Source organism: Melopsittacus undulatus, chromosome 1 (assembly GCF_012275295.1).
Source record: "Melopsittacus undulatus isolate bMelUnd1 chromosome 1, bMelUnd1.mat.Z, whole genome shotgun sequence".
NCBI classification, from domain to species: Eukaryota; Metazoa; Chordata; class Aves; order Psittaciformes; family Psittaculidae; genus Melopsittacus; species Melopsittacus undulatus.
Window position 1 is genome coordinate 50,403,096 of NC_047527.1, and position 11,367 is coordinate 50,414,462.

General features: G+C 44.7%; 2 protein-coding genes across 2 annotated transcripts; both read left to right on the plus strand.

Moving 5' to 3' along the window:
- Positions 1-518: 518 nt before the first annotated feature.
- Positions 519-1,396, plus strand: LOC117436613 (uncharacterized). Its single transcript, XM_034065742.1, has 2 exons — positions 519-878; positions 1,053-1,396. Exons 1-2 carry the CDS (start codon positions 558-560, stop codon positions 1,359-1,361), a joined length of 630 nt encoding a protein of 209 aa, XP_033921633.1. The 5' UTR covers positions 519-557; the 3' UTR covers positions 1,362-1,396.
- TGIF1 (TGFB induced factor homeobox 1) lies at positions 1,249-10,903 on the plus strand. Its single transcript, XM_005153490.3, has 3 exons — positions 1,249-1,644; positions 8,281-8,507; positions 9,846-10,903. Exons 1-3 carry the CDS (start codon positions 1,629-1,631, stop codon positions 10,410-10,412), a joined length of 810 nt encoding a protein of 269 aa, XP_005153547.1. The 5' UTR covers positions 1,249-1,628; the 3' UTR covers positions 10,413-10,903.
- Positions 10,904-11,367: the final 464 nt, after the last annotated feature.

Genomic DNA, 11,367 nt, shown 5'->3' on the forward strand with positions numbered 1-11,367 from the left:
CTAGCCGGCGGCCCCACACCGGGGCCTTGTCAACTGACGTGACGCGCCCGCCCCCCCCCCCCCCCCCCCATTCTCCCCTCAGGATGTAACAGCTGTTTTATCTCCAGCAAGGTCGCGGTAATTGCGGCACATAAAAATAGTTACAAGGTACTGGGGGGGGAGGGGGTTGTTAAAATGCTGTTGCTTCCCCTTCGGCTGTGAATGCGCGTTTGTGTGGATGCCCGCGCCGCCAGAGCGGGAGGGCGGGGGAAGGAAGGAAGGAAGGAGGGAGCTCTGCACTGCCGTAGGGATTCATTATTTCATCAGCCGTTTAAAGCGTTTGCTTGCTTTCCCCCCCCCACCCCGAGCTCCTCCTCGCCCGCCAACGGCCCAGCACGTGGCGGTGTGGGAGCGATACAAACGCGTTTGTGGGGCACGGCAGTTTGTTTTGCTTTCCATGCCGAAACCTTCCCGTGTCACACGTTAGCCTAGAGCTTGGCACTTTGAAGTCCGAGCCTGGCGCCGAAGGGACCCCCCTCCTCCATATCTCGCCTTTGTTGGGGTAGAGGGTGGCGGGGATGGACTCCCCGACCCCGCGTTTCCCATCCCGGAGGAAAATAAACTGTTGCTGCAACGCGTGCTCGCCCCTCAGGGACGAGTCAGGACGGGAGGCTGTTGGCTGTCACAGCTGCGAGTGTGTGTCACAGCAACATCCACCGGGCTGGGAGCTTGAGGGGAAGAAAAACAAGCTTTACAAACTAATGTACTCCATAAACGGAGCTCGCCTTCCCCGCGGGAGTGGCAGGCGACCGCCAGAAGGACGGGGCTCGTTCGGTGCCATTGGCGGATTGCGGGTGGGGTGCGAAGCACCCGCCGCCAGGCCCCTCAGGGGGCAGCGGGTAGGGGAGGCGGCGGGGCCCGCTGGCCTTTGGAAGGCTCCTTCTCCTGCGGCACCGTCCTCTTTCTTCTCTCTATTCAGGCGAAGGAGTGGGTGGTTCGTCCGGCAGCAACAGGAGGAGGCTAGTCAAGGGCAGCTGTCAAAATCTCCCTCCCCCGCCCCCTTTTTCTTCCAGTTTAATGATCAAACGTCTGCCTGGAAGAAAGGCGAGGGAGCGGGAGGCACGGAGCGGTCTTGTGTGTGCATGAGCAAGCGGGTACGTTGTTCCCCCCCCCGCCCCGGCCCGTCCCTCCCCTGCCGTCTGACAGAGCCAAAGCAGCCCGGGAGGGGAGGAGAAAGGAGGAGGAGGAGGAGGCAGCAGCCGCGAGTGCCAGTGCAGCGCTCGGTTACTCTCCCGTACTCGCTGCAGGAGGAGGGGGAGGGCGGGCGCTGTGTACCTTTTCCTCCCGTGCCTTTCCTCACTTTAACAAACCGGGGCCAATAGCCAGCAGAAGGGAACAAAGGGACGGGGGGAGGAAAGCCCACCCCGGCAACGGCCGCACCAGAAAACCCCCGGGGAGGCAGAGCCCTGAGGCTCCGGGTGACAGCAGCGCGGCCCCGGACTGGGCGCCTGGTTACGCTGCGGTGTTTCTTCTTTCTTCGTCGTCATCTTTCTCCTCTTCTGTGCCGAGTTTAAAGGGGGAGCGGAGTCCGGCGAAGGGAGAGAAACTTGGGTCGGTGTGCGAGGTGTCCGGCGGTCCTCGTGATCAAGATGAAAAGTAAAAAAGGTAGGGGTGGTGCGGCGTGCTCGGCAGCCGGAGAGAGCGGGGTCTCTTGCGGGGATGGGTTTCGGAGGATGGAGGTGAAGTGTGTGTGTGAGGAGCTGTTGCCAAGCCAGATGGAGCCTGTTCTCCTTCTCGGCCTTTTTCTCCCCAGTGATACTCCCTACCCCTGGCTGAGCTCCCGTGGAAGATGGCAGTGGGTGCTTCGCTCCCAGACAAAACATGCGGGGCTGTTGTTTGGAGGCGGCCGCCTCTCCGCGCCGCTGGCTCCCTGTCAAAAACATGTTCAGCCGCCCGCCTTTTGCCTCCTCAAAGTTTTGTTTTCGTTCCCTTTGCCGATCCCCTTCTCTCTATTAAAACACTTTCTGTCGCTTTTCTGCTCCGAGCCCGTGGTCCGGCAAGGGGGGAGCGAAGGTGCGGGTCGTTTTTCCCAACTTGATGTGAGGGAAGCGGTGCCGTCCTCAACTCTAGCGCCGGGACCTGTAGGCGCCCGGGAGCCCTTTGTTCGCGGCAGCGTGGGTCTGGGGGCCGGCGGGGGGGCTTGGCCTGAGGGTACTAGACCTCATCCGCTCCCTCGGCTGCGGTGTTTTGCTGGAAGTTACTGCCTTCTCATTCCTTTAAATGGGGAAAAGAGAAACAAAAAAGTACAAAAGTTTCGGCACAGGTAGGGTTAAAAGGAGAAAGACTTGTTTTTTCCTCATAAAGACAAGGCTTTTTAAGTTTTCTTCATGTTAATTTTCAGTCAGACAAACTTCACAGTTAGAGGGTTGTTGCTTATTACGCTTGTGGTGCTTTAAATGTCTTTGAATTAGAGCTTGGCCACAAAGGCGCTGAACGTGCTTTCAGGTTTAACACGTCTGCGCTGGCTGGAAAGAAGTTTATAGCAACGCAGTGTCTCTTCAGTTGCTATTTGCCAGCCGGTAGTGTGGGACGAAGGGTGTTTTGTATTCGAAGACCATTAAATTACCCGAAGTGGAGGGTTAGAGTGGAGCAGTGCGCATGTTCAGTACTCTAGAGTTGTTCTGTTTTTCCCCTACTACGCATTCCTGCGGCTCTATAGTAGAGCAGCCTCGCTCATTGTTAGTATCCTTAGAACAATTAACGCATATACAGTTTGTGAAATCATAGGGCTTTTGGAAACATGGTGTACTAGTATGGTTCGTAGACCCTCTTAAGAAGTTTTGGAAGCGTCATTCAGCTGAGAGGCGAGCACACAAAGGGAATTAAGCCACGAAGTTTAATGAGCGGCTGGTACTGGGGCGAGCGGAGCCGGGCGCCTGTCCGGGATTGTAGCGTGGGGCTGCGGCGCCTGGAGACACAAACCGCAGGAGCTCCGGAACCTTAAACTCGCCCGAGGCAGGCTGAGATTGTTAACTCTGTTGCTAGCAGGGGGGGTTTGGTTGGGATTTTACTTTTTTTTTTTTCTTGGTTTCACTGAATTAATTTAGCCCAGTTATTTTTAGGACATTCCTATGCTCCTTATTTGCACAGCGGTGGTGAGCTGGTTTCCTGTCTGCTGTTGCTTCCATTGTTCAGACTTCTCTCCCCGAGGGCAGCTGCTGGTTGGTGAAATACCAAACTCTCCGCACTTTCAACTGTTGTTCTTACCAGCCCCCCTCCCCCCGCCGAAATAAATGCGTGCGAAAAACGCTGACGTAGTTTCTAGGTATGCATGTGGAGGGCTTTGTGTGTGTATCTGTGTGTGAGAGGGGGAGAGATCTGCTTTGAGTATTGGCGAGTCCTGTGCTGAAACAATGGAAACAATGAAAGGTGACAGGCGGGAGGGAGAACTTTTGAGAGGGGCCGTGGGCCTGGGGTTTGTGTGGCAGAAATTAAAAGGTGAGCAGACAAAGGCCAAAACTTTTAAAAAGATGTTAGGGCTAGGGTGCCTTTGTTTTATTAAAGGTTGGGCTTGTAGTTATTTGTGACCTCCTGGCATTTGAGGCACATTCAAGAAGTTTCAAAGAGTAACTTTGTTAGAACTTTTCTTGCTTACACTCCTATAAAGGTCTCGTTTCAAGGGGAAGGGCGGGGGGGGGAGAAGGAAAAAAGTATTGCACAGCCAAATCTGTCCTCTTTAGAAGTGATAAGAGCATAAGCTGTGAAATGCAGAGGAAAACAAATAAGCTGGTTCCTCAATTCTGAAACTTAGGAGGAAAAAGTTGCTTGGCTTTTTTTTTTTTCTTTTTTGATACTGTGGAAATTCCCTTTTGTATCCTTGTAGTTTTGTAGGTCTTGGTTACATATGAGTAATTCTAAGCTGATTTATTTTTGTTGTTGCATTTTAAATTCACATTAAATTTTAGTTAGTTTTTTTTTGTGTGTTGGATTTTGTTATTGTTTGGGGGGTGTTTGTTGTTTTTGTTGTGGGGGTTCTTTTCCTTTTATTTTGTTAACAGGCTGTGTATTAAAACCCTGCGGACTCTTCTGTGGATGGTTTCATTTACAAATAATAGCGTGATAGCAATCATACTTGTTAATTAGCTGATTTAGAATACAGTCTCGCAAAGACACAGGCATGTGCTCAAGTTTATACATGTGAGGAATCCTACTGAACTTGGTTACAACAGGATTGGGGCCTTAGATGGGAACTGGTTTTGTTTATCTGTGCTTAAGAAATTCAGAGAACCCTAAGGGGGCGGGAGGTTTTCCATAGGTGATTTTTGTCCATCCACTCTTTGGAGGGCAGAGATTGTTCCTTGTGGTATACTTTGTCCTGTTTTGAATAACAATTGGATTCTGCCACTTCCTCTGTGAAGCTCTTCCTCGACACAATGGGATAGTTGTTGGGTTTTTTTTCCTGGTACTCTGCCTAATTTTTTTTTCATTTGCTTAACTTCTGTTTCATTTGTCTCAGCCTCTCCAAATATTTTGTCCTCCCCCTCAAAGTATTTCAGCACGTCATCTTAAGCAGCAGTAGATTGTTTTGAAATCAGCTTTAGTCATCACTGTGTACTACTTCTACTCGAGTTGTTTCCAGTTGTTAACGGTTGAGTGTTGAGCCTAGACTCGAGATCCTAGGTGTAATCTTCCCTGAGCTGATTACAGGAGGACCTGTAAAGTCTTTGGGCTGTGATACAATGCAACAGCACATTCAATCATGTATATGACTTCAGCTGAGAAGCCAGGAGGATAAAGTAATTTATAAAGAAGGTATGCTGATCATGTAGTTCTTGGGCCATTAACAGCATGGAGTGCTCATCTGAGTGAGCAGGAATGGAGAATTGGGATTTTGTATTGTTTCCCAGACCTCTCCAAATTAACTTGTGGTGCTTAATTTAGTCCTGTAAAAGCAGTTTTTCTGTTTCCCCCAGAATGCATTTAATCAAAAATAACCTGGTGCTAGCCTGCTATTAAGACAAAATAAATTAGTAGGTCAGCTGGGGCTACACGTTGTGTCCACAAGCCTTTATTCTGGGTGTAAGTAACAGTAAGCCAATGGTCCAGTCATGGAGCCTGGCCAGAAGCCTTTTCAGTTGGGCCCTGTTAGAACAGGAAACCAGCAGCAAATAGCCTGATTACTAACAAGACAGAAAAACAAAGCTGGGTTGTGATCAGCAGAAATGCTTTAATGAAAACAGAGCCTTGACAGCAACAACGTGGCTCCTGCTCCAGTAAAAAAAATATCAGTTGAGGTAGTGTGAGATTTCTAGTCATGACTTCCTGTTGCTGCTCATTCTGTACTGAGCCAGAGAGATCTCCCACAAGTTCAGAGGGCTGATGATCTTTTTAAATGAGAAGCTGTACTACACTGAGTTTCCTGCTTAACCAAAACCTGCTTTGTGTCACTAACTTACTCTGTCAATTAATATAACACACTAAGCGAGCAGGTCAAAGGACAGGCTCTGCTGTTGATTCATTTCTTGCTAGGTAGGTTACAGTTAGTCAGACGACAGCTTTTACTTTAGCAAAAGATCTTGTTTTCAAAATAGAAAAACATTTTTGTTCTGCTGGCATTCACACAGTATTTTGCCGCTTCTGAGTGAAAAAGAGCAACAGTTCTAGAAGTTGTGCCTGTCAAGTCAGTTTTCTCAAATTCAGAGAGATGTCTGTGGAGTCTTATAGCTGTGGGCTAGATCTTGGAGAGGTTACTCCAGACAGGGTGGTGTGTGCCTGGGGTGTTTTTTTTATGCTGCTTAAACATGGTTCTCAAAGCATTAGACACCTGACTTTCTCACAGGAGAAGCTTCTTTGGCTTCTCTTCCCTCTTATTTCCAGCCCTTGCTGTTGGCCTCTCCCTGTTTTCCAAAGTCCTGACTTGCTGCCTATTATACTTAAAAACAAACAAAAAACCCAACCCACTGAAGTGCTGCAACACATACGGTTTCTGACGAATAAGAACACTGCACTTGAAAACATTGTCTGAACAGTGTAGGCTAGTTTTAGCTAGTTTTAAAAGTTGAGTTTAAAAGGGATGAGCTGCTTTGCAGAGCCATCATGTTGTCTGTGCAGGATCTTTGTTCCAAGAAGTGCTCCACATGGCTCCAGGAGCCCATTGTGCAAGGCATGTTCTCAGGTTAGGTTGCAAGCGTGACAACACTTTCTGTGAAGCTATGACAAATACAAAGTGGTTTGCTCAGAATCATTTTAAAGTAAACTTGACATACTTTCCCCATGAGTTAAAAACCTGTTTACATAATTCAGAGTTTATCTTGCATTGGCTACTTAAATATTGTCCTATTGTTCCTGTTTCGTGACTGGATAATTTATGTAGCTAATCATCACTGGAAAAATTTGGTATGTCAGTTTGGTGTTTGTCGGTTACATAAATCAGCAGTTGGGAGAACGAAAACAATACTAAGTAAGTTACTGAAGTAACTGTGCCAGACAAATTGCAGATTGATGATCCTGCTGGGAATGCCTGCCTATCAAAAATGTGCATTGAAATTTGGACAACTTAAACTGCATTTAAGGATGTTGGCACTATTCATAAATAGGGGAAGGAAAGAATAATTCACCATGTCAACGCTGGCTAAAGTTTAGCTGTGTGGGGAAAGGTCCTCCTGCTCCACTTCCCATCCCCCAAGTATTAAGTAAAGCTTGCACACTCACACCTTTGTGTTTTGGTTTGGTTTTTGAGTTTGTTTTTTTTTTTTTTGTGGGGGTTGTTTGGTTGTGGTTTTTGTTTTGTTTTGTTTTTTGTTTGTTTGGTATTTTTTTTTTGTATTTCCCTTAAATGACATAATTCCTTCTGTTTCTTTGTTTATGGATATAGCTATAGCTTTATATAGTTTAATATTTTCACGGGCATGTTTCTTTTATTTCAGAGCTGGCTTTGTTTCCTTAAACAGAATTTTTGAATTATGGGTGGGTTGTCTGCATAAAACAATTACTTTTGACACTTAACTTGCTTTTACTGTTAAGGTATTTAGTTTTGATGTTATGAATGAGCAAGTTTCCTCCACCGCCACCCCCAATCTGAGTTCAAAACACAAATTAAGGGCTTGTTTTCCTTACATAGTTTCTAGAAAGGGCTTCCGAAAACCAGTATAACTTCAACTGAAATTAGTATTCTACTGTTTGAAAATGGGTGGTATCTTATTTGGGTTGACGTACAGTTTGTCAGATTGCTAACGTTTCTGGTAAGCTTAACTTGATGAGTATTTAAAGTATGGTTTTCTTTGTATTGTGCAGTACTACTTGTATATCCTACCAAAGAAGTAGAACTGTAGTCTTCCTAACTGTACTTTTGTTTGTCCTAATTTTATTTACATACCATACCTTCATGTTACTGGTTGTGTGGTGTACATATAAAGGGATAATCAAATTCTGAAATCTGTTCTTTGCTTTGTGTTGAAGGAAAAAGGTAGGCAGTTAACTTGTAAATCTGGAGCCTTTGTAGTAAGTGTAGCATAAAACACGCATTTCCATAGTTTAAACTATCAGATGAAAACCATTAATTTAAAAAAATAATCAAGATGCAAAATGGTACATTTAAAAGAAACAAACCAACCCACCCAAACATTAATTAAGTTAATCTCCCAGTAAACTGATGGACTCTTAAGCAACTGATTCTTTTCTTTGCCTACACTTTTTGTTTCCTTCCTAAGTGAAAATCCACTCTGGTAGGGGCAGGCACAATTTCCCCCTTTATTCTTTTCTTGTGCCATTAATTTTTATTAGTATATTTTGAATGAGCTATAAATTTACAAAATCTTCAAGCTGTTTCTCCCAGGAGGGAAGCATCAGCATGTTAAGAAGAAATTAAATAACCCATTGCTTGAGTTGGGTGTTCTAAGTTCTTGCTTATTGACCTTTTGCCCAGCAACTGGATAGTTATCCTTTAAGAAAAGTGTTGGATGCATACCATAGCAAGCAAATTTGGACAATGTTGGTATTAGATAGAAGCTATCTGATAACATGCAGCAGATAAAAGGTTGCTAGGGGAACAAGAAAACGAGGGTTTTAAGAAAAGAATTCCTTTAGGAACAGAGCATTGGTGCTACTTTTTGTTCAGCTGACAGAAAAGCTGCAGCTTGTCAAGTTAACGCTACAGGACATATTCTATATATGAGGCTATACATACCATGATTCATAGTAAAGGCAGATAATGTAATAAAAATGTGTGAGTGAACCATAGAATGCTGGAGCTGAGTAGTTTACAGATTTAGACAGCTGATTGTTCTTGTCTTGTAATTGTAGGTGTAGTTGCAATATCAGGCAGTGAAACGGAGGATGATGACACTATGGATGTCCCATTGGATCTTTCCTCATCTGCTGGCTCAGGCAAACGGAGAAGACGTGGCAACCTGCCCAAGGAATCTGTGCAGATTCTTCGGGACTGGCTGTATGAGCACCGATACAATGCTTATCCTTCAGAGCAAGAAAAAGCCCTGTTGTCCCGGCAAACACACCTTTCCACACTACAGGTATTAAAAATAGTAGTACTGGCTTCAGAAGGAGTTGTTTTCTTCTTAATTTACCTGTGGTCTAGTCACTATTGCAAATGTTTAACTGCATGTGAGATTTTTTTTCTTACTGTTACTCATTCTGATGGCAATTCTAAGGAGAAACACAAATCAGTTGTGTGTTATGATGATCTTTTGTTTACTGGGAATAAAATTACTTCTCTGGGAGAATAGACAATCATGAATTTGAGCATGCATGCTAAGTTGTGCAGAATTGGGCCCCAAAAGACACAAAGTGTCTGTATAAAGGTAATCTATTGTGAGAAGATGGTATTTTCTTGTCAACAGGTTTTATGGTGATAGATTTGCCACTTAACCTAGAACTCTTTACTACTAAAACTGCAACTTGAGGCTTGTTTCTGCATAACATGTACATACATTATTACATGTCTGATGACTTCCATTAACATTAGTGGAGCAACCTGTATGAAATAGAGCTACTCAAGTGTGTTAGTATAGGTATGATGAGGCTTTTGTGTGGTTAGTTTGGATTCTCATCCTGGGATACCACTAACAGCTGCAGGCTCCCTTGGATGCATCATTCTTGCCTTCTGTGATATCTTTGGTGGAATAGCTGTTGACAGTTGCTGCTTCCCACCTCTTGGGAAGGTGGCTGCATGAAAACTTGGGTTGACCCTGGTTTGGTTTTGCGAGGTGCTAAATACAAATATGCTCTTGCTGAGTTCTGGGCTTTATTTTTCCAGATTAATTCTTCAGTACAAATTTTGTAATTGGCTATAAAGTAAGATTTTCTTAGTGTAACATCATAAAGAAAACTTCCTTTATGTAGTAAACAGAAAAAAAAGACGTTAAACTATAAACTATCCTGTATCGCCCAGGAAACTGGTTTGATATTTAAACAAGGACAAACTTAAATGAGGTAATTCATGTTATGTCTGTCGACACAGTCAGTTGAACAAGGAAAATCAGTAACTGTTTGTGGGAGGAGTGACTCTCTTCAGAGAGAAAAGGTTTTCCTGTTGTTAATTAACCTAAGTGTAGGGAACAATAGCCAATAGGTTAATGTGTGTGCACAGAGTTAAAAGCTAAACCCTTTGGTTCAGGCTAGAAGTCTCCAGATGTCCCCAGGCTTTCTGTAACAGGAGTGGGGAGCTGGCTGTAGAGCCGGGACAAGGGAAGGGCTTTTGCCAGGCATGTCAGAACTTGTCAGTAGGCCTCTCTTTTGTTCTGCAGTTCAGGAAACTGCTTTGAGGGATTCATTAATCTAATACAACTATTCTAATGGCACATAGCTGGAAATGAGTGAAGATAGGAATTAAGATGTCATTATATTCCCAGGTCTGCAACTGGTTTATCAATGCACGCCGCAGGCTTTTACCTGACATGCTGAGGAAGGATGGCAAAGACCCAAATCAGTTCACTATCTCACGGCGAGGGACCAAGCTCCCCGAGGGTGGCCTGGTAGAGTCTTCCATCAGCACAAAGAACTACATTCCCCTGCTGGAGGAGACTGCCTTCCTTCCCTCTGCAGCACCGCTTGGCAAGACTCTGTCCTCTTCCAAGCCAGCTTCCCCAGGATCAGTCTTGGCTCGGCCGTCGGTGATTTGCCACACGACTGTGACTGCATTAAAAGATGCCCCTTTCCACTTTTGCCAGCCAGCTGATGTAGGCCAGACCACGGACCTGCAGCAGCCCCCCACCAACGGCTTCACAGACAACTCCCTCTCCTACCATGAGGACGCATCTAAACTGGGACCTGGTGCGAATGCACAAAGTGGGCTCTTTAACACTCCTCCTCCAACCCCACCAGACCTTAACCAGGATTTTAGTGGATTTCAGCTACTGGTGGATGTTGCACTCAAAAGGGCGGCAGAGATGGAGTTGCAGGCAAAACTTATGGCTTAAATCCCCTCTGTTCTCCTTCCCGTTTTGTTTTTCCAGGCAGGGATCTAACAGCTGTGTGGTTATTGCCACCCACATGATATCAAAAGACTTCACAGCATTATTATTATTTTTTTTTATTAATCTTATTTGCACAAGGGATTGCTGAAATGAAGCTTCCTGTCACTGAGACGGTTTTCAGTGGAATATGGTCATTCCAAGAATTATAAACTTAAAGCTACTGTAGAAAAAAAGGACTGTGTGTTGTTTTTTTTTTTTAATGTTTTCTTCATAGGTTTTTCATAATGTGAGATAGTTCCCAAGATCATGTGATTTGTTTTTTTTCTCTCAGACTGTGCAATATCTAGTAATGATATAGAGTCTTCTTATCATTCCCATGTGGAACAGAATATACCGACATGCTGTTTAAAATAAATTTTCAATTTTTTTAACAATATGAACTTTGGATGATTATGCTTTTTTCCCATAATGTAATAAAATATTTTCTTTACAAATGGATGCCTACAGAGTATTTTGTTGAATATGAGCTTTGCAGAAAACACAGCTGTACTCTTGAAATAAATGGAAGTGAGAAACATTTTTTGCGCTCATACTGACTTTGGTTTAGAGAGCTGCACTATGTTAAATACCTGGTTGGTATTTAAAGGAATGCAGGAAAGTGGGCCAGAAGTACCTGAGTGTGTTCTACTGTGTTGAATTTTTTTTAAAGGGGCCAAAGGGAACTGTATAGCTCATTAAATTCCAGGGGGGGATATCTTAGGTCTCTCTAAGTTTTCATGTTTTGGTTCCTAAAAATACTTTAGGGTTGGGAGATGTGACAGCGTATGGGGAAGTTTTCCTGAGGATTAAATGGGAAAGCCAAAAGGGGGTTTGGAGCAAGCATCTTTGTGACGCAGCTCCTTGACATCGCTAGTGACAGATTTTTAGGGGGCAGGACAAGGGCTCCCACTCTTATCCT

Bases quoted from the DNA above. Each gene is read 5' to 3' on its own strand.
- LOC117436613 (XM_034065742.1), top strand. From the start codon at position 558: ATGGACTCCCCGACCCCGCGTTTCCCATCCCGGAGGAAAATAAACTGT. The intron at 879-1,052 runs GTAGGGGAGGCG...TTTTTCTTCCAG, and splicing joins GGCCCCTCAGGGGGCAGCGG to TTTAATGATCAAACGTCTGC.
- TGIF1 (XM_005153490.3), top strand. The intron at 8,508-9,845 runs GTATTAAAAATA...TTATATTCCCAG, and splicing joins CACACCTTTCCACACTACAG to GTCTGCAACTGGTTTATCAA.